Source organism: Anolis carolinensis, chromosome 5 (genome assembly GCF_035594765.1).
Source record: "Anolis carolinensis isolate JA03-04 chromosome 5, rAnoCar3.1.pri, whole genome shotgun sequence".
Classification (NCBI taxonomy): Eukaryota; Metazoa; Chordata; class Lepidosauria; order Squamata; family Dactyloidae; genus Anolis; species Anolis carolinensis.
The window spans coordinates 101,829,605-101,847,711 of record NC_085845.1 but is presented as its reverse complement, the minus strand read 5'-3'; the positions used below and the strand labels follow the sequence as shown (position 1 = coordinate 101,847,711).

Here is an 18,107-nt window from a genome sequence, read left to right as displayed (position 1 = left end):
GAAATATATGCATATTTTAATTAGTCAGCTGTCTGTCACTAGCTACTTTTTCTGCATGAACTACCCACTGGCCTTCTTCTTCTGCCCTATTTTAATTCGTGCTATAGTTTAGATCAGTGATTCCCAACCTGTGGTCTATGGACCACCAGTGGTCCCTAAGAACTAAAATACGGTCCGCGGGCCCACCATTACTACACCATTGCAACGAGAGCCACTGGTCTTGTGAAACCCTCTTATAGTGTCAAGGCAATGGGGATGTTGGGAGAGGAGAGGCTGACTGCCCACAAAAGGCATGATAACAAGCCTCCTGACTGCTACTTCTCCTCCTCCCCCCTTCCTCTGTGGAGCTATTCCATGTGGCACTTGGAAGTGGAGGTGCCTTGGTGTCTTCGTTTTTAGGCCTGTTCCTGGGGTTATTTGGGATGCTGATTCAGAAAATTGCACTGGATAGACCACATCAGCTCTAGATGATTAAATATGGTTTTCTGAGGGCGACTACTGGATAACATATGTTCTTTATCAGAAACTAGAGCTGATGTGGTCTATCCAATGCAATTTTCTGAATCAGCACCCCAAATAACCAAACCGAATCTAAAGTTGACCAAAAACTGATTTGTAACCCTTTTGGTACTAATGTTGGAGAGTGGTCCCTGGTAAAAGTGGTCCCTGGTCAAAAAAGGTAGGGAGCCACTGGTTTAGATGTATGTTTGTGTCTTTAAAAAAAATATGGAGCATCTGCCTGATCTCAAAGGTAGGCATTTGGAGAGCTAAATTACTATTAATGTCGCATACTAGAAGCATCTCCACAGGCAAGTCTCCTGTTCACAACCTTGCTTCTCTGTCTTTGATTTTATAAGGTGGCAGGTTCCCTGTTTACCTCTTTTATTTTGCAGAGAATGAGCAGACTTAAAAGAAGAGTATATTTTATGTCACGGGCAAGCAACTTGGAATATTAGCATTTTATGAATGGAATAATTTAGAAATACATAGCTATACATTCCAACCTCTCTCCTGCCAATAATGTGTTACTCTTGTAATTAGACATGTAAAGGTAACTATTGAGTTTCCTAACTCTCAAAAGAAATCAAAACAACTTTAAAAATAATTATTTGCTATAGGAAAAAGAATTTTTGGAAGTATTTTGTTCTTTGATCTGTTGCACTAGGGTTATAGCCCAAGTGGCGAAGAAAATGGATTCTCATACAGAAGAAAAAATAGTCACTATTTCTCTTAAAACTTATCTTCTACATCATGTTTATTTCTTACAAAATAAATTGACTTTTGAGATTATTTTGGAAGTATCACCTGCTTCTGTTCCATGGTTTTTTGGGATTTATTATGATGGTGCTCACCATGTGGAATAATGCTTCTCTTGATATTAGACATGGGCCAGCAATTTTATTTTTATTTCCATAATGAAAACAAACCTGTTTCTCAAAGCTTCCCGATATATTTTCATTGAGTAAATGCGGAAAGAACCTAAAACAATGCATTAAACCTTACTGTAGTCATATTAAACCCTATTTTTGTTAATTGAATATTTTCTTTTAAACTGAGATATTACCTATTTTATGTGTTATTCTATATTTGATGTATCCAATGATTTGTGTGGTACTGTGCTGTAGCCTTTAGATCTAAGCAGGTTATAACTGATTGAATGGGGAAAAATAACAAATAATAAGCAAGCAGGTTTCTTCCAGGTTAAAATAACATCTTCAAAGATTTGGACCTTCCAGTAAGGTCTGTATCTTTGGAGGTGTGGGGCCTGTGGAGACTTTTTCTGAGATTGCCATTCGTGGGATCACAGGATAAAGCAGCCCATGCCTGTCCTCTTTTGACCCCTTTCCTGGCTTTAAAATACTAAAAAAGAATCCTTACTGAGCCAGGAGGTTCTCATTTGCTCCATTGCATCTAAAAATGATTAAATTGAGCTTTTGAGCGGGGAAGGAGGCTTTCCTATCTGAAAAATCCATTGCATTATTTTCAGGCACAACGGAGCAACGGAGATCCTTCAGGCTCAGTTCAGGAGCCATTTTTTTTAGTATTTTAAAGCTAAAAAAAAAAGGGACGAGGAAGAACAGAGGACCAGCTGGCGGTGCTTGCCTTTGTCAACACTGGCTCAGCATAGGTGGGTGTCTGACCACCTTCAAAGCAAAAAGGTGAAGTTTTGGCCCCCTATGTGGGCACTAAATATGCAGGGACCTACAGGTTTATACTCTGGTTTTCTGCTATGTAGAAGGGCCTCCAGTCCCTAGATCAGCCTGCCCCGTCAATGTGACATCCTTTCAAATATTTAAACATGACTAACATATTCCCTCTCAACCTTCTTTTCTCCAAGCCAAATATACCCAACATCCCTTGTTTCATTTTGAATTGTCCCATCATAGAGTTTTTATAATGAAAAGACATTCAGAACTGGTATACAAGTGCCTCCTTCTGCATAACACTAACAAGTTTTAACTATGGTGCCGTTATCATGGTTTCCGAGGACCCTTCTACACATGCATTAAAACCCGAGAAGAAGCAGATTAAAAGGAAGATTAAGGGCTGGAAAACACGTGTTTAAAAGGTGCCCTTTAAACCCGATTCTTTCTGAGCAACACCCTCCTTTCCATGCCCATGTATCTCAGCAGGCATGGAAAACATGTGCTTTACTTTCTCCCCATGTGTGGACTTCTCCAGAGCACGTGGATTCCTGAAAAGCCTGAAATAGCTGATCAGCTGTCAAATGGAGACACAGGTGGTTCAGGGAAACACAGGTGGAAAGCAAATACAACTCTCTCAAATTGTGTCTTTTACACTTTGTAATGGGGGAAGACAGAAATCTGAGCACATCGCTGGAGTGAATTAAAAAACTTCTACCAGATGTCCCTCCATCTTAATTTGCTTCAAAAAACAGTTGTCAGGATGGCAGGGGACTATGTAACGGGACTGATAGGTTTGTGTTTGGATTTCCTTTGAGGTCCCGTATTTTAAAAACCCACGTCTTTGTCCTGCATTTTGGTGCTGCCTGGAAGCATCCTGAGAGAGTCTCCATACATATTACATGCCACTGCTGCTGCCCAGCAGCTATTTGGCATATTTCAAATTGATCCTCAGCAAAAGCTTGTCTGATATAGAAGACATCTGCACTGCCATCAGGTTATTGTAGACTGTATAAATACCAATAGGATACTTGTTTCCTTTCCTCACGCTTATTGAAGCAGGTAACCAGTTAACTAGACCAAAGCAGCAGAGAAATGCTCAGCTCATAAAGTTTGACTCAGGAAATATATCAAGTACCTCAAAGTCTTACACATTTCTCTATTGTCTCAGTTTAAGCCAGTGATTCTCAACCTGTGAGTCCCCAGGTATTTTGGCCTACAACTTCCAGAAATTCCAGCCAGTTCACCATCTGTTAGGATTTCTGGGAGTTGAAGGCAAAAACATCTGGGGACCCACAGGTTGAGAACCACTGGTTTAAATAAAAGTGAAGCATAATCTGATTTAGTTGCAATGTGAAATTATCATTTAGGGTAATTTTTCTAAATACCGTAGAGAGGTAATTGAGGCTCTCCTACAGGTTTCTAAGGATGATTTTAGAGGTCTCTGGGGGATATCTGATCTTTCCTTACTCTGGGGGCCTATTTTAAATCCAGGGATAAGAGGTCGAATTATAAGGTCCTGGAATACCATCTTACATAAATTCCCCAATAATTCAACCACAATTTCTGTGCTATAGCCTCATTGGGTATTTCAGCATCCTCAAATGTTATTAGTAGGCATGAGGTAAACTCATGATGTCACTACGGAGGCATTTAATGGACATGATCTTAATCTCCATAGGATGTTTCCTTAAAATCTGGGCCAAGGACAACTTGACCTTTTTCCACGAAATTCACTTACCCCTATTTACAAGTGAATCTGAGATGTCAAAGGCCATTTTGTTAGATTGCAAGGTTTGATGTTGTACTTGCGTACCCTTTTGGTACTAATGTTGGAGAGTTGTCCCTGGTGAAAGTGGTCCCTGGACAAAAAAAAAGGTTGGGAACCACAGCTTTAAAGTGATATAGTTCATCTGTCATAAGTTGATTTAATTTCCATACATGTAGAGCTCCAAGACAAGAATGGCAACTATTTTGTTTTCCATAAATGAGCAAGAGAGGATGATTAAAAAACAACAGCACTCTCCGCAGCTTACGAAACCAAGGACATTTAAGAGCTAAACCCTCCCAAAAGTTAAACAGGCTGACACTGCAGTAAAGAATAATAATAATAATAATGAACATTGAGAGGGGCTCATCTCTGCTCTCTTCCTTTGATATTTAGGCTCGGTATTTGATGTTCAAGTTTCCTGAAATGCTTCTGCTATTCGAGTTCTGAAGATGGATAAACTTAAAACTATTGGGCCACAAGAAGAGGCACAACACAGCAAAACAATGGATGGAGAGCTAGACATGTTGGGAAAGGCACATGAGTTCTTTCAGATCTGTGATATAGAACACAAAGGATTCATTTATCGTAATGAAATGCAGGTACATTTTTATGCAAAATTTTCAAACCATTAAAATGAAATTTAAAATAACAGCATTGCTTTTTCTAGGGTGCATGCCTAAAGACACAAATTAAAAATTTGCATCAGGAAAGTACTACTATATTGTCCTGCAACCTTACTTTTTCTATACGCTAAACTGCCTCAAACATTGTAACCTTTCTCATAAAGGGGTTTTAATTGTTTTAGTTGCTCTTTTCTGCATCTTTCCCAGTTTTGCAGTATTTATTTATTTACAACATTTTTACCCCACCTTTCTCACCCGAGGGGACTCAAGGTGGCTTACAACACACTTATCATTTGGCTTATTAAAAGTCAATCACAAGTGGTTTAATAAGGAATTGTCTGTTGTTTCAGTTAGAGTAGACTAAGGCCACTTCTACACTGCCATATAATCCAGATTATCAAATGAGATAATCCACAGTATCTGCTTTGAACTGGATTATATGAGTCTACATTGCCATATAATCCAGTTGAAAGCAGATTATTTGGATTTTATATAGCAGTATAGAAGGGGCCTAAACTGCTGCAAATATGGCAGTTAATTACTGGATACAGAGATTGATCAATGACTCATAAGTGAAAAATTCTTAATCCAAAATCTTTTGAGTGACTCTGAGCACATGCAGAAAATTACAATCGAGTCTCACTTATCCAACATTCTGGATTATCCAACGCATTTTTGTAGTCAATGTTTTCTATACATTGTGATATTTTGGTGCTAAATTCATAAATACAGTAATTACTACATAGCATTACTGCGTATTGAACTACTTTTTCTGTCAAATTTGTTGTATAACATGATGTTTTGGTGCTTAATTTGTAAAATCATAACCTAATTTGATGTTTAATAGGCTTTCCCTTAATCCCTCCTTATTATCCAACATATTAGCTTATCCTAACCCTAACCTGGCCCGTTTATGTTGGATAAGTGAGACTCTACTGTATTTTCTGTACAACTGAATCACTGCATCCTCTCTTGCTCATTTCTCCCAAACCAAAAGATTTTGATCTTCTCTAAGAAGCGGTAGAACATATGATTTACACATAGAGGCCAGGCATCACTACTGTCAAAATTTCTATTCTAAAAGATCAAATACTGGCAACAGTTTTTTTCAGAGAGTTGCCAAAGGCCAAATGAGTCATTTTATTGTTTTATCATTTCATGCAACTAACATGAGAGGAGCACTTGTACTTGAAGAGCTAGGTTAGCACAACACTTGGCCTTTTCTGAGAGACTCTTGTTGCAATAATCAGGCAATGCCTTTGTGCAATTTAGATTGTAATTCTGAATGTACATTTGCTATCCCATCCCTAGACCTAATTATGTTGCTGTTGTTTTTTTAAGGAGGGCAGTATTAATCCACACAATTTTATTTTCCTGAAGTACTAAATGTGTTCATTTATATATATGATTTGTTTATCTGAAGAATAATGTGTCATTTCAGAGGCTTCGTGGTGAGTTACCGCTTAGTCCAGAAGAGCTGGAGAAAGTATTTGATAGTCTAGATGCAGATGGCAATGGGTCACTTACTCCAGAGGAATTCACCACAGGACTCAGTGAGTTTTCAAATGTTCAGAAACTATTCATTAACTGTCTTCCTATGGGCAAATTCACATATTCACCTGTCTGTATAGGTGGGGACAACATTTGCTTTGCTTCTGGTTAAGCAGCCAGTAATTATAACATGTCAGAGTAGGCCAGGCACAGGTTATAACTAATTAAACCACTAGTTGACCATACTGAAGACACATGCTTTTTCATACAGAAGAATTCCAGGCTTAAAAAAGACTGTACTGTTGCTCCTCACAAGACATTTTGGAAGTTTTGTTTTCTGACCTGAATGACCCTTGACCCTCCAACAGCTTTTGAACACATGAACTCATATGAATAGTTTTCACTTTTTTGGTATAGTCCTATGCCACTGTAGGAGCCCTCGGTGATGCAGTGGGTTAAACCCTTGTGCTGACAGGTCGGTGGTTCGAATCTGAGGAGAGTGGATGGGCTCCCTCTGTCAGCTCCAGCTCTCCATGCGGGGACATGAGAGAAGCCTCCCACAAGGCTCATGAAACATCAAACATCTGGGCTTCCCTCGGGCAACGTCCTTGCAGATGGCCAATTCTTTCACACCAGAAATAATTGGCAGTTTCTCAAGTCGCTCATGATATGAGAAAAAAAATGCCACTTTAAATACAATTTTACTCCTCCTATATTGTTATGCTTCAGAACAATGATCCTTGGAAATAGCAGCAGCTGTTCATACTAATTCTCATTTGGCGGTCACAGTAATATTTAAATAGCCACAGAAATCCAATGAAAATAATAATATTCTATTGGGCTAATGGATTATGACCTGTTATAATCTCAACCTATTGGAGATTATGACCTTTTAGGATCATAACCTATTGAGTAGCAGAGTTTCAGGAGTGTTCCTTTGGTTTATTGGGTAATGGATGATCACTGGGCATATAACTATCTTGTTTCTATTTGATGCTCTCAGCAGACAAAAATTCAAGTAAAGGTAAAGGTTTCCCCTGATGTTAAGTCCAGTCGTGACCGACTCTGGGGGTTGGTGCTCATCTCCATTTCTAAGTCGAAGAGCCGGCGTTGTCCATAGACACCTCCAAGGTTGTCCATAGACACCTCCAAGGAAGCGCTGTTACCTTCCCGCCGTAGCAGTACCTATTGATCTACTCACATTGGCATGTTTTCGAACTGCTAGGTTGGCAGGAGCTGGGGCTAACAGCGGGCGCTCATTCCGCTCCCGGGATTTGAACCTGGGACTTTTTGGTCCGCAAGTTCAGCAGCGTAGCGCTTTAACACACTGTGCCACCAGGGGCCCCTAAAATTCAAGTACACTTCCTTAAAATAACAAGTTTGTTTTGCTCACATCTTCATGTATTTAAATATACAGGTACATTTCTTGTCAAGATTAATCTTTAAAACGTTTCAGTTTATATATTTAACTCATAGTCTTTAACAGTCTCTTTAAAACCATATTGTTCTGTACAGCTCTCTTTTATAACAGTTTATACTTTCAAGGAACTCAAGCCTCAACTGTCTTCTACCTCTCAGTCTTTTAAAAGTGAACATTCTAAACAGTCACTGAATCAGTCACATGGTCTGCAGCCCCTCCCATTATTTTAAGTACATAGAGCTAAGAAAACTACAAACCAAAGAAGACATATACTTCAGGAATAAACCGACACATTATAAATCAGACATAACATTACATAGAGGAGGCTTGAGAAGGTTGCTATCTCCAACATATTCCATATCGTTTCTATTAACAACAATTATAAAAATAGCCATGGATCATTTGGAGTACCAAACAAAAATCCCCCAACAACATCCACATCAATGAAGAAATAATATTCATTCAGCAACATTCTAGTGGATTATATCCAAACAATTCATGTTATAGGACTTGTTTTTTCAGAAACATGAAAATTCCAACTTCTAGTTTTTTAAAAAGGTAATTACATCTATTAGAGGTCATACCCAATACTTTAAAGAAAGCTGCTTTAACTCCTCCTATATTAGACATTCAAATAGGCATTGAAGGAGGTATTCATGTCTTCTGACACTGTGTGAACAACTTCCATCTCTATAACTGATCCGACAATAAGAGCCTTCAACTATAGCATAGTTGATAATTATAGGAGTCTAGCAAACAAGAGCGATAAATAGGCGAACAGGAGTGATAAATTGAGTTATCTGGGGGAGGAAAGCTGTATTCTGGTAGACAAAAATTTGTCAGGCAAGAATACCCCAATTGCTATAGAAAGAACTGGGAAAAAAGTAAAAGAACTCAACAAAGAGAAGAAAAAAATTTAATTAAGGAACTGGGGCAAGGTCACCCATGCCCTTTGGTGTCTCTACACTAATGCACAAAGCATGGGAAATAAACAAGATGAACATGAAGTATTAAAACATGAAAGCAAATATGATGTAATTGATATAACTGAAAACTGATGGAACAAGTCTCATTATTGGAATGCAGTAATCAAATGTTCTAACCTATTTCTGAAAAATAGACTAAACAGGAAAGAAGGAGCAGCATTGTATATCAAGGATGTTTATACCTGTAAGGAAGACCATGATAAATTCTGGAAGCCAGTTTGAGATTATCTGTTTAAAAATTAAGGGGGAAAAGAAAAGTAGTCATGGGGGGGGGGTCTACTACAAATGTCCAAGACAGATTGAGGACTTGGATGATGCCTTCCTAGAACAGATGACCACATATTCAGAAAGAAAATATGTAGTCATAATAGATTTCAATTACCCTAATATTTGTTGAAAGACAAATTCTGCCAAGAATACCAGGTCCAAAATCAATGTGTGTCTTAGAATTGATGGTGTTGTTATATCACAGATTTTTTTAATTTAGTACATTTTGTTGTCATGACAATTTCAGTTTGGGTGGGCATCTTATAATCGATGAAATAAGGTATTGGAATTTACCAGAAAAGAGACGATAATGATCTCTTTTATGTGTGTAATGATCACACACACCCCTCCCCAACATCAGGATATGCAAAATAGAAGGGAGATAACAGTAAAGTTGAGCTTCTGTCTTTATCCACTTTTAGTCAATATTTAAGGACAATAATATATGTTCTCACTGTGCAAAGAAAAGTTTCAAAACAAGAAATAGATTACTCTGTTTACTTGGGGAGGGAAAAATAAATATTTACTCTGGTAGTATTTCAAAATTACTTACAGACCATTCATTGGGCATTGCTCTGTATGTATATACTGCAAAATATTTTTTTCAGTGGTCCCCTGAAATATTAAGACAGAAGTCTTTCTTCCAATCTCTTTGGTAGAATTTAATATACACATGCTAAGAGCAGGAGTTCAAAATTGCTGTTCTTTTCCAGAAAGTATTTTTATGTTTACATTACATCTGAGTTGCATGTTTAATTTCCCAACCTGTTGGCAAATATTTGAATTTTCTTTGAGTACTACATACTTTAATAAATAACATTTTTTTTAAATCTGCAGATCAGTTTTTGCTTGGGAAGAAAGGGTCAATTTCTGAAATGCAAGGGCATGAACCTGAAAATCTGTATCAACCTCAATGGGAAGAAAGCAACACAGATATTGATGAGGAAGATCAGTTCTCAGATCTGATGGAGAGGCTTGGAGCAAGTAATATCTTTAAAGAGTAAGTACTGCCATCAAGAGCCCTGGTGGCGAAGTGTGTTAAAGCACTGAGCTGCTGAACTTGCAGACCGAAAGGTCCCAGGTTCAAATCCCGGGAGCAGAGTGAGTGCCCGCTGTTAGCTCCAGCTTCTGCCAACCTAGCAGTTCGAAAACATGCCAATGTGAGTAGATCAATAGGTACCGCTCTGGCGGGAAGGTAACGGCGCTCCATGCAGTCATGCCGGCCACATGACCTTGGAGGTGTCTACGGACAACGCTGGCTCTTCGGCTTAGAAATGGAGATGAGCACCACCCCCAGAGTCAGACATGACTGGACTTAACGTCAGGGGAAACCTTTACCTTTACTACTGCCGTCAAAACATCAGAGAAGCCAGAACATTATATGGCACATCACTCTATATAGTGTACTAATTCACCCTACATGTACAGTTTCACAAATTTCCTCTTCCATAGAATCACAGAGTGGAAGGGACCTCAAGGACCACTAGGATCTTCAGTTGGAGCTGTCCAGCCTCTCTTTGAAGATGTCCAGAGAAAAAGATCCCACCACTTTTCTAGGCAATGGCTCCATTGCTGAACCATTCTTACTGTCAAGAAGTTCCTTCTAATATTCATTTGAAATCTACTCTCCCATAACTTAAAACCATTAGTCGTAGTTCTACCCTGTGAGGCAACAGAAAGCAAGCTTGCACCTCCTGTTTATGGCAACTCTGGAGATATTTAAATAATGCAGTCATGTCACACACCCCAATCATTTAATAAAGCTGAACATGCCCAGCTCCTTCAACCTTTCCTCACATGTTTTGCTTTCTTTAACTCTTATCACCCCCATTGTCTTTCCAAATGGAATTTGAATGAATATATCCAAAGGTGTAAGACAACTAACTAAAGCAGTGATTGAAAGGATCCAGTAGATAAACCAACATAATTTATGGCCCCTTCATACGTGCTGCCGGAATCACCGTGGATTGTGGTGATTTTGGCGGTACATATCTAGGGGCGTGGGAACCCGTCACCCCATACCCCGCACTGTCCTGGCTCCCCCCCTTCTTATCACAATGGGGGGAACGTGTCTGCCAGCCGGCTTGTACCATTGAAGGCAATGCAACCACAGGAAGCTTTTCACGTTGCCAGCAGCAGCTTTTTTCAGTGGCGACTCCGATTCTGCAGCAGCTTTGTTATGAAGCCAGCCTGGAAGTACTTCTCCGCTGTGTGATGGGAGCCTGTGAGCTTTGTGGCAAATCTGCTATGGAACTGGAGTTGCCTCTGAAATTTGCCCCATATGAAAAGGTTCCTAGGGCAGTGTTTCTCAGCCTGGGGGTTCGGACCCCTGAGGAAGACGCAAGGGGGGTGTCAGAGAGGTCACCAAAGACCATCAGAAAAAACATATTGCTATTTGATTGTAGGTTAACTATAAATCCCAATAACTACAACTCCCAAATGACAAATCAATCCCTCCCAACCCCATCAGTATTCAAATTTCAGCATATCAGGTATTTGTGCCAAATTTGGTACAGATCCATCCTTGTTTGGGTTCACAATGCTCTTCAGATGTAGGTGAACTACATCTCTCCTAAATCACAGTCAATCCCTCCCAAATCCCTCCAGTAATAATAATAATAATAATAATAATAATAATAATAATAATAATAAAACTTTATTTATACCCCGCCACCATCTCCCCAATGGGGACTTGGGGCGGCTTACATGGGGCCATGCCCGGGAAAAATACAATATAACACAATATAAAAACAACATATCATAATACAATTACAACAATACAATAAAGAATCATATACAGTACAACACAAAATCCAAAGAGCAATATAACAGGGCAGGCCGCACGAATACTCAGTTAAAAACTCGGGGTGAGAAAAGGATAAGAATAAGGATAAGAATAAAACACAGGGAACTAGGGAAGAGATAGCAGATAGTCTAGAGGATAAATAATGGGGGCGTAACAAAAAGCATGTAACAGTTACTCTCCGAAAGCACATCGGAAGAGCCATGTTTTTAGATCTTTCCTAAAGTCTGAAAGAGTGGAGGCTTGCCTGATTTCAATGGGCAATGAGTTCCATAAACGGGGGGCCACAGCAGAAAAGGCCCTCTCCCTTGTTCCTACAAGGCGGGTCTGGGATAAAGGCAGTGGCGACAGGAGGGCCTCCCCTGACGATCGCAGAGATCGGGCAGGTTTATGGTAGGAGATACGGTCACGAAGGTAGGTGGGTCCCAAACCGTTTAGGGCTTTATATATGATGGTCTGCACCTTGAATTGGGATCGGAAAATGAACGGAAGCCAGTGGAGCTCCTTAAACAGGGGAGTAGATCTCTCCCTGTAATTCGCCCCAGTTATTAATCTGGCAGCCGAGCGTTGGACCAGTTGTAATTTCCGAGCCGTCTTCAAGGGAAGCCCTACGTAGAGCGCATTACAGTAGTCCAGTCTAGAGGTAACTAAGGCATGCACCACCGTGGTCAAGTCAGACTTCACGAGGTATGGTCGCAGTTGGCGCACAAGTTTGAGTTGTGCAAAAGCCCTCCCGGCCACCGCCGACACCTGCGCCTCAAGCGTCAACGCTGAATCCAGGAGGACCCCCAAACTGCGGACCTGTGACTTCAGGGGGAGTGCGACCCCGTCCAGCACAGGTTGCCACCCAATACCCCGATCCGACGAGCGACTGACCAGGAGGGCCTCTGTCTTGTCAGGATTGATCCTCAGCTTGTTCCTCCTCATCCAGTCCGCCACAGCAGCCAGGCACTGGTTCAGCATCCGAGGGGCTTCCTTGGAATCAGATGGGAACGAGTAGTGGATTTGCGTGTCATCTGCGTAGAGATGGCAACACCCTCCAAAACTCCGGATGACCTCTCCCAGTGGTTTCATGTAGATGTTAAATAGCATGGGGGATAGAATAGACCCTTGCGGGACCCCACAGGTCAATGGCCAGGGGTCCGAGCAGGTTTCCCCCAGCTTCACCATCTGGGAACGGCCCTCCAGGAAGGACCGAAGCCACAGCAGAACTGTGCCACCGATTCCCATCCCGGCGAGCCTCCCCAGAAGGATACCATGGTCGATGGTATCGAAAGCCGCTGAAATGTCCAAGAGAACCAGCAGGGTCACACTCCCCCTGTCCAGCTCCCTGCGGAGGTCATCCACCAGGGCGACCAAAGCCGTCTCGGTGCTGTGTCCAGGCCTGAAGCCGGACTGCGAGCGGTCCAGAAAATCGGTGTCATCGAGGAACTCCTGGAGCTGCGTAGCAACCACCCGCTCCAGAACCTTGCCCAGAAATGGGAGGTTGGAAATTGGCCTGTAGTTGTTACATACAGATGGGTCTAACGAGGTCTTTTTTAATAATGGTTTTACTACCGCCTGCTTAAAGCAGGATGGAACTGACCCTTGAACCAGGGAGGCATTTATAATAGCCACAAACCAATCCAACAACCCATCTTTGGCCAGCTTCACCAGCCAAGAAGGACAAGGATCCAGAGCGCAGGTGGTCGCCCTCACAGACCCAAGAATCCCCTCCACGTCATCAGGAAGGACAAGCCGGAAAGAATCCCATAAGATCGCACAGACAGGTACCTCGGTTACCTCCGCTGGGACCACAGTTAAGCTGGAGTCCAACTCACGGCGTATCTGAGCAACTTTGCCTGCAAAATGGTGCGCGAAATCGCTGCACCGAGTTGCCAAGTCATCAGGAAACCCCTGGGCCTCGGGAGGCCGCAGGAGCTCCCCAACAACTCGGAACAACTCCGATGGCCTGTTGGCTGCAGACGCTATGCGGGCAGTCGTGAAAACTTTCCTGGCTGCTCGCAGAGCCACGGAGTAAGCCTTAATAGCGGCTTTAGCCCGTGCTTGGTCGGACACGTCCTGAGATTTCCTCCAGATGCACTCTAGTCCCCTCCTCCTACGTTTCATCACAGCCAGCTCCTTGGTGAACCAAGGAGTTGACGCGATTCTACGCAGTGAGAGGGGACGTTCGGGAGCGATCGTGTCCAATGCCCTTGATAGCTCACTGTTATAGCGATCAGCCAGGACATCGACAGGATCGCCACAGCCCTCGGGACAGTTCCAACAACTCTCACGGTAGGCCGAAAAAACCCCAAGGCAACATGCCAATCTCACCCCTCTGGTTGGTGACGAGGGGGGCCCCCAAACTAGAAACTAGCAGCGGTTCAAGATCCTCCCCAGCGGAGCTGATCATGGAGGCTGTTAGCGCGCCGCCATCTTGCAGTATTTTCTATTGGTCATGGGGATTCTGTGTGAGAGGTTTGGCCCAATTCTATCATTGGTGGGGTTCAAGGGGCTCTTTGATTGTAGGTGAACTATAAATCCTGTAAAGATACAGTTGTCCTATTACTAACTAATATACAGAATAAAACAATGGTAACAGACAAATTATAATCCTTACAGGCGCATGAGTAATACACAAATACAAACTGTTTACAGCATTACATCAAACATTATATTCATGTTTGTATGTTTTTTCAGTAACAGATAAGTATGTTCAATAACTGAGTACAACACTTTAAATTCCAGTATTGTCCCACGTAGATAAACGTCTTAGAAATGCATGGTCAAAGGAATAAACAACTGTATATTGTAGTTCACACTCTAGATAAATTTATCATAGTCCCATGTAAGTTAATGTTTTGGAGATGCGCAAAAGGAATGTAAACCATAAAGGAATGTAGAACAAAGGAATGTAGAACAACAAGGATTCCCGGGTATTTTGTAACCCTTGTTTCTGGATCAAAATCCCTTCTTCAGGTCGCTTCTGAAGGTTCTTTCATCCATTTGTAGTAGACTTTTCTGCAGCTTTTGTAAATTCCACTAAGGAGTTTGTGGCTCTGCTGTAGCACTTCAATTGTGGATAATGATCCTACTGCCTTCCATTTGTGAGGCTCATTTTTCATCCTCTTGAGTGTTTTGAATTTCAGCTTTCAAAAGCCCATGAAAGCTTGAACAATGTTAGGCATTCAGAAGCTAAGCAGTGGTTCTCAACCTGTGGGTCCTCAGATGTTTTGGCCTTCAACTCCCAGAAACCCTAACAGCTGGTAAACTGGCTGGGATTTCAAAAGTTGTAGGCCAAAACACCTGGGGACCCACAAGTTGAGAACCACTGATTTTGATCATTGGGATGGAGGAAGGATCAGTCAAAAGGGCAAACATTTTTGAAAGGGGGTGTCAACTGGACATCTGCTCAAATAATGAAGGTGGGTCAAGGATCAATGCTGATGTGACTTCCAGATGTGTGTGGGCATCACAGAATATTGGGAAAAAAATCAGGCTGATGGATAGTTGGAAGCTGAGATTGTGAGATTCCAAGTTACAGTGTTCCTTCACTACTTTGCGGTTCACTTTTCGCAGATTCGCTGTTTTGCGGTTTTTCAATAAACTCTAAAAGACTATTATAAATCATAAAAAATTACAATTTACAGCTGTAAAGCCAAAGGGAGAGAAAAGGAGCCCAAGTGACAACAAGAAGAGAAGGAGGTGATTTATCAACACACAATTGGTTGATAAAGACTTAAAATAGTGTATAACTACTAAAATAATATATAAATATTAAAATAAATATAGTGTCCCTATTTTGCGGATTTTCACTTATTGAGGGTGGTCCAGGAACCTAACCCCAGCGATAAGTGAGGGAACACTGTAGTCCCAGTGAGCTTAATAGCAAAAATCTATTTAGAAAGGGGGAGATTTCAGAATGGGAATTAAAAAACACCCCTCACCTCAGTTTCTGGCACCCTAAAATTGAAAACCCCTCTTTTGATTTTTTTTTTGTGTGTCAGGAGCAACCGGAGTTGCTTCTGGAGTGAGAGAATTAGCCGTCTGCAAGGACGTTGCCCAGGGGATGCCCAGATGTTTTGATGTTTTACCATCCTTGTGGGAGGCTTCTCTCATGTCCCCGCATGGAGCTGGAGCTGATAGAGGGAGCTCATCCACACTCTCCCCAGGTGGGATTCGAACCTGGCAGCTTTCAGGACAGCAACCCAACCTTCAAGTCATGAGGCTTTTATCCCCTAGACCATCGGAGGCTCCTCTCTTTTGAAATGAGATATATTTTGAATCCTGCTTGGAAATGTTAATGCTGCTGTAGCCTTGAAAAATGTGCTTTTTGAAAATGTTTTTTCTTTCCTCAGAGAGAACGATGTAGAAAAACTCTGGTTACACCTGAAGAAAAATGAACCTCACTTGCTTTCCAGTTTTGAAGTATTCCTGGCAAAAGTATTTTCTCAGCTCCAAGAAGTGAACTATGAAAAGAATGCACTGGAGAGTGCCCTGCAAAAGTTAGTGCCTCTTCCTTTCCCTTCTTGAAGTGGATCACATCCATTTGCATGATTTTCTGTGTCTGGCACTTTCCCTCCTCCTTTTTTTTGCATGACCACGTGTGGAAATAGGTTTCCTCTTGGTAGTGGTGGTGGCTTTTTGTAGTATTCAGCTGGCTTTCTTCATTTTACAAAAACCCTGCTTCCTATGGCATGAGTGGAGAGCACTGTAGTACAGCAGAGTCTCACTTATCCAAGCTAAACAGGCCGGCAGAACCTTGGATAAGCGAATATCTTGGATAATAAGGAGAGATTAAGGAAAAGCCTATTAAACATCAAATTAGGTTATGATTTTACAAATTAAGCACCAAATATGTTATACAACAAATTTGACAGAAAAAGTAGTTCAATACGCAGTAATGTTATGTTGTAATTACTGTATTTACAAATTTAGCACCCAAATATCATGATATATTGAAAACATTGACTACAAAAATGCCTTGGATAATCCAGAACCTTGGATAAGCGAGTCTTGGATAAGTGAGACTCTACTGTATTTGGATCACTCAGCTATTCAAACTGCCACATAGGTAGAACCGGACTGAGAAACAGAATATTATGGGCATATTGGATGCACTTAAGGGGTCAAGGGTGCGTTGAAGTATGATGAAACTTTATTGGTTATAAGCAGATGGTAAATGGATGCAGTATTAGATATAAGAAAGCAAATAAAGCAGGTTAATTTCCTTTTAGCATAGTTGAAAGTAAAGGTAAAGGTAAAGGTTTCCCCTGACGTTAAGTCCAGTCATGTCTGACTCTGGGGGTTGGTGCTCATCTCAATTTCTAAGCCGAAGAGCCGGCGTTGTCCATAGACACCTCCAAGGTCATGTGGCCGGCATGACTGCATGGAGCGCCGTTAGGGTTAGGGTTGAAAGGGCACAGTTAAATACCTTGAACCTCTGATACTCCTGTGCCCACAAAACACCCTAGACATGAAGATAATTTTCCTCTCTCTATGGCTGAAACAAAGGGATTATTCCAAGCAAGGAGGAGCTATATAACCAAGTCTTGCATTCTAGACACTACGTTGATGCATTCAGTTTGGAAATGGAAATCTTTATCCCTCTCTGCCAGGCCTTGCTTGACAAGGAAATAAAATTATGTAGTACAATATAGTAATTTAATGCTTATATTGTACTATGCTAATAATATATTGTATATACATTTGATTTGTAAGCCGCTCTGAGTCTCCTTCGGGGTGAGAAGAGCGGCATATAAATGTAGTAAGTAAATAAATAAATAAATAAATAGTAAATAAATATGTATTCTTATTGGTAGAGAGGACAGGCACAACCTCACACAGCTGCAATGATGTCTAGGATATACAGATAGAGCTCCAGCTCCATGCGGGGACATGAGAGAAGCCTCCCACGAGGATGGTAAAAACATCAAAATATCCGGGCGTCCCCTGGTCAACGTCCTTGCAGACAGCCAAATCTCTCACTCCAGAAGCGACTCAAGTTGCTCCTCACACGAAAAAATAAATAAATCTAAAATGCCCGGGATTAGAAATGTTTTAGATTTGGCGGATTTTGCATACATTTGCATGGACATAATAAGACTTCTTGTCTAAACATGACATTCATTTATTTTCTTATATACCATATTAGACACCTAGACCCCTTCCACACAGCTGAATAAAATCTCACAATCTTGCTTTGAACTGGAATATATAGTAGTGTGGACTCAGATAACCCAGTTCAAAGCAGATATTGTGGGATTTTCTGCCTTGATATTCTGTATTATATGGCTGTGTTGAAGAACCTGTGGTCTGAAAAAAACTCAACACAACATTTATAATGTATGTATGAAACAAAGTGTATGTCCATTGTACTATCAGAACACAAAGATATCACTACCTCAGCCAACAATGTGGACAATTTTGAATTTTTGAGTATTTGGGGTTTTGGAATTCTGGATAAGGGATATTAAACCTGTATTCCCTCTTCCTTGCATGGCTTTCAAGGGATTACAAAAAGCTCAAAGAGAAAGTGCAATGTCTCTACCATAGTAATGTGTATATAGACCCCTAAGCAACTTAGAATGCACATCATCATAGCAATAGAAAAGGATGAA

At 41.1% G+C, this 18,107-nt stretch overlaps 1 protein-coding gene across 1 annotated transcript in view; it reads left to right on the top strand.

Annotated features, from left to right (window-relative positions):
• Nucleotides 1-3,944: 3,944 nt before the first annotated feature.
• cracr2a (calcium release activated channel regulator 2A) overlaps nt 3,945-18,107 on the top strand; it is a 40,953-nt gene continuing 26,790 nt past the window's right edge. Inside the window, exons 1-4 of the mRNA XM_008111340.3 lie at nt 3,945-4,514; nt 5,980-6,091; nt 9,540-9,702; nt 15,846-15,992. Of these exons, the coding sequence (XP_008109547.2) occupies nt 4,365-4,514; nt 5,980-6,091; nt 9,540-9,702; nt 15,846-15,992 (572 nt within the window). The 5' untranslated portion in view covers nt 3,945-4,364. The remainder of the gene's footprint in view (nt 4,515-5,979; nt 6,092-9,539; nt 9,703-15,845; nt 15,993-18,107) is intronic.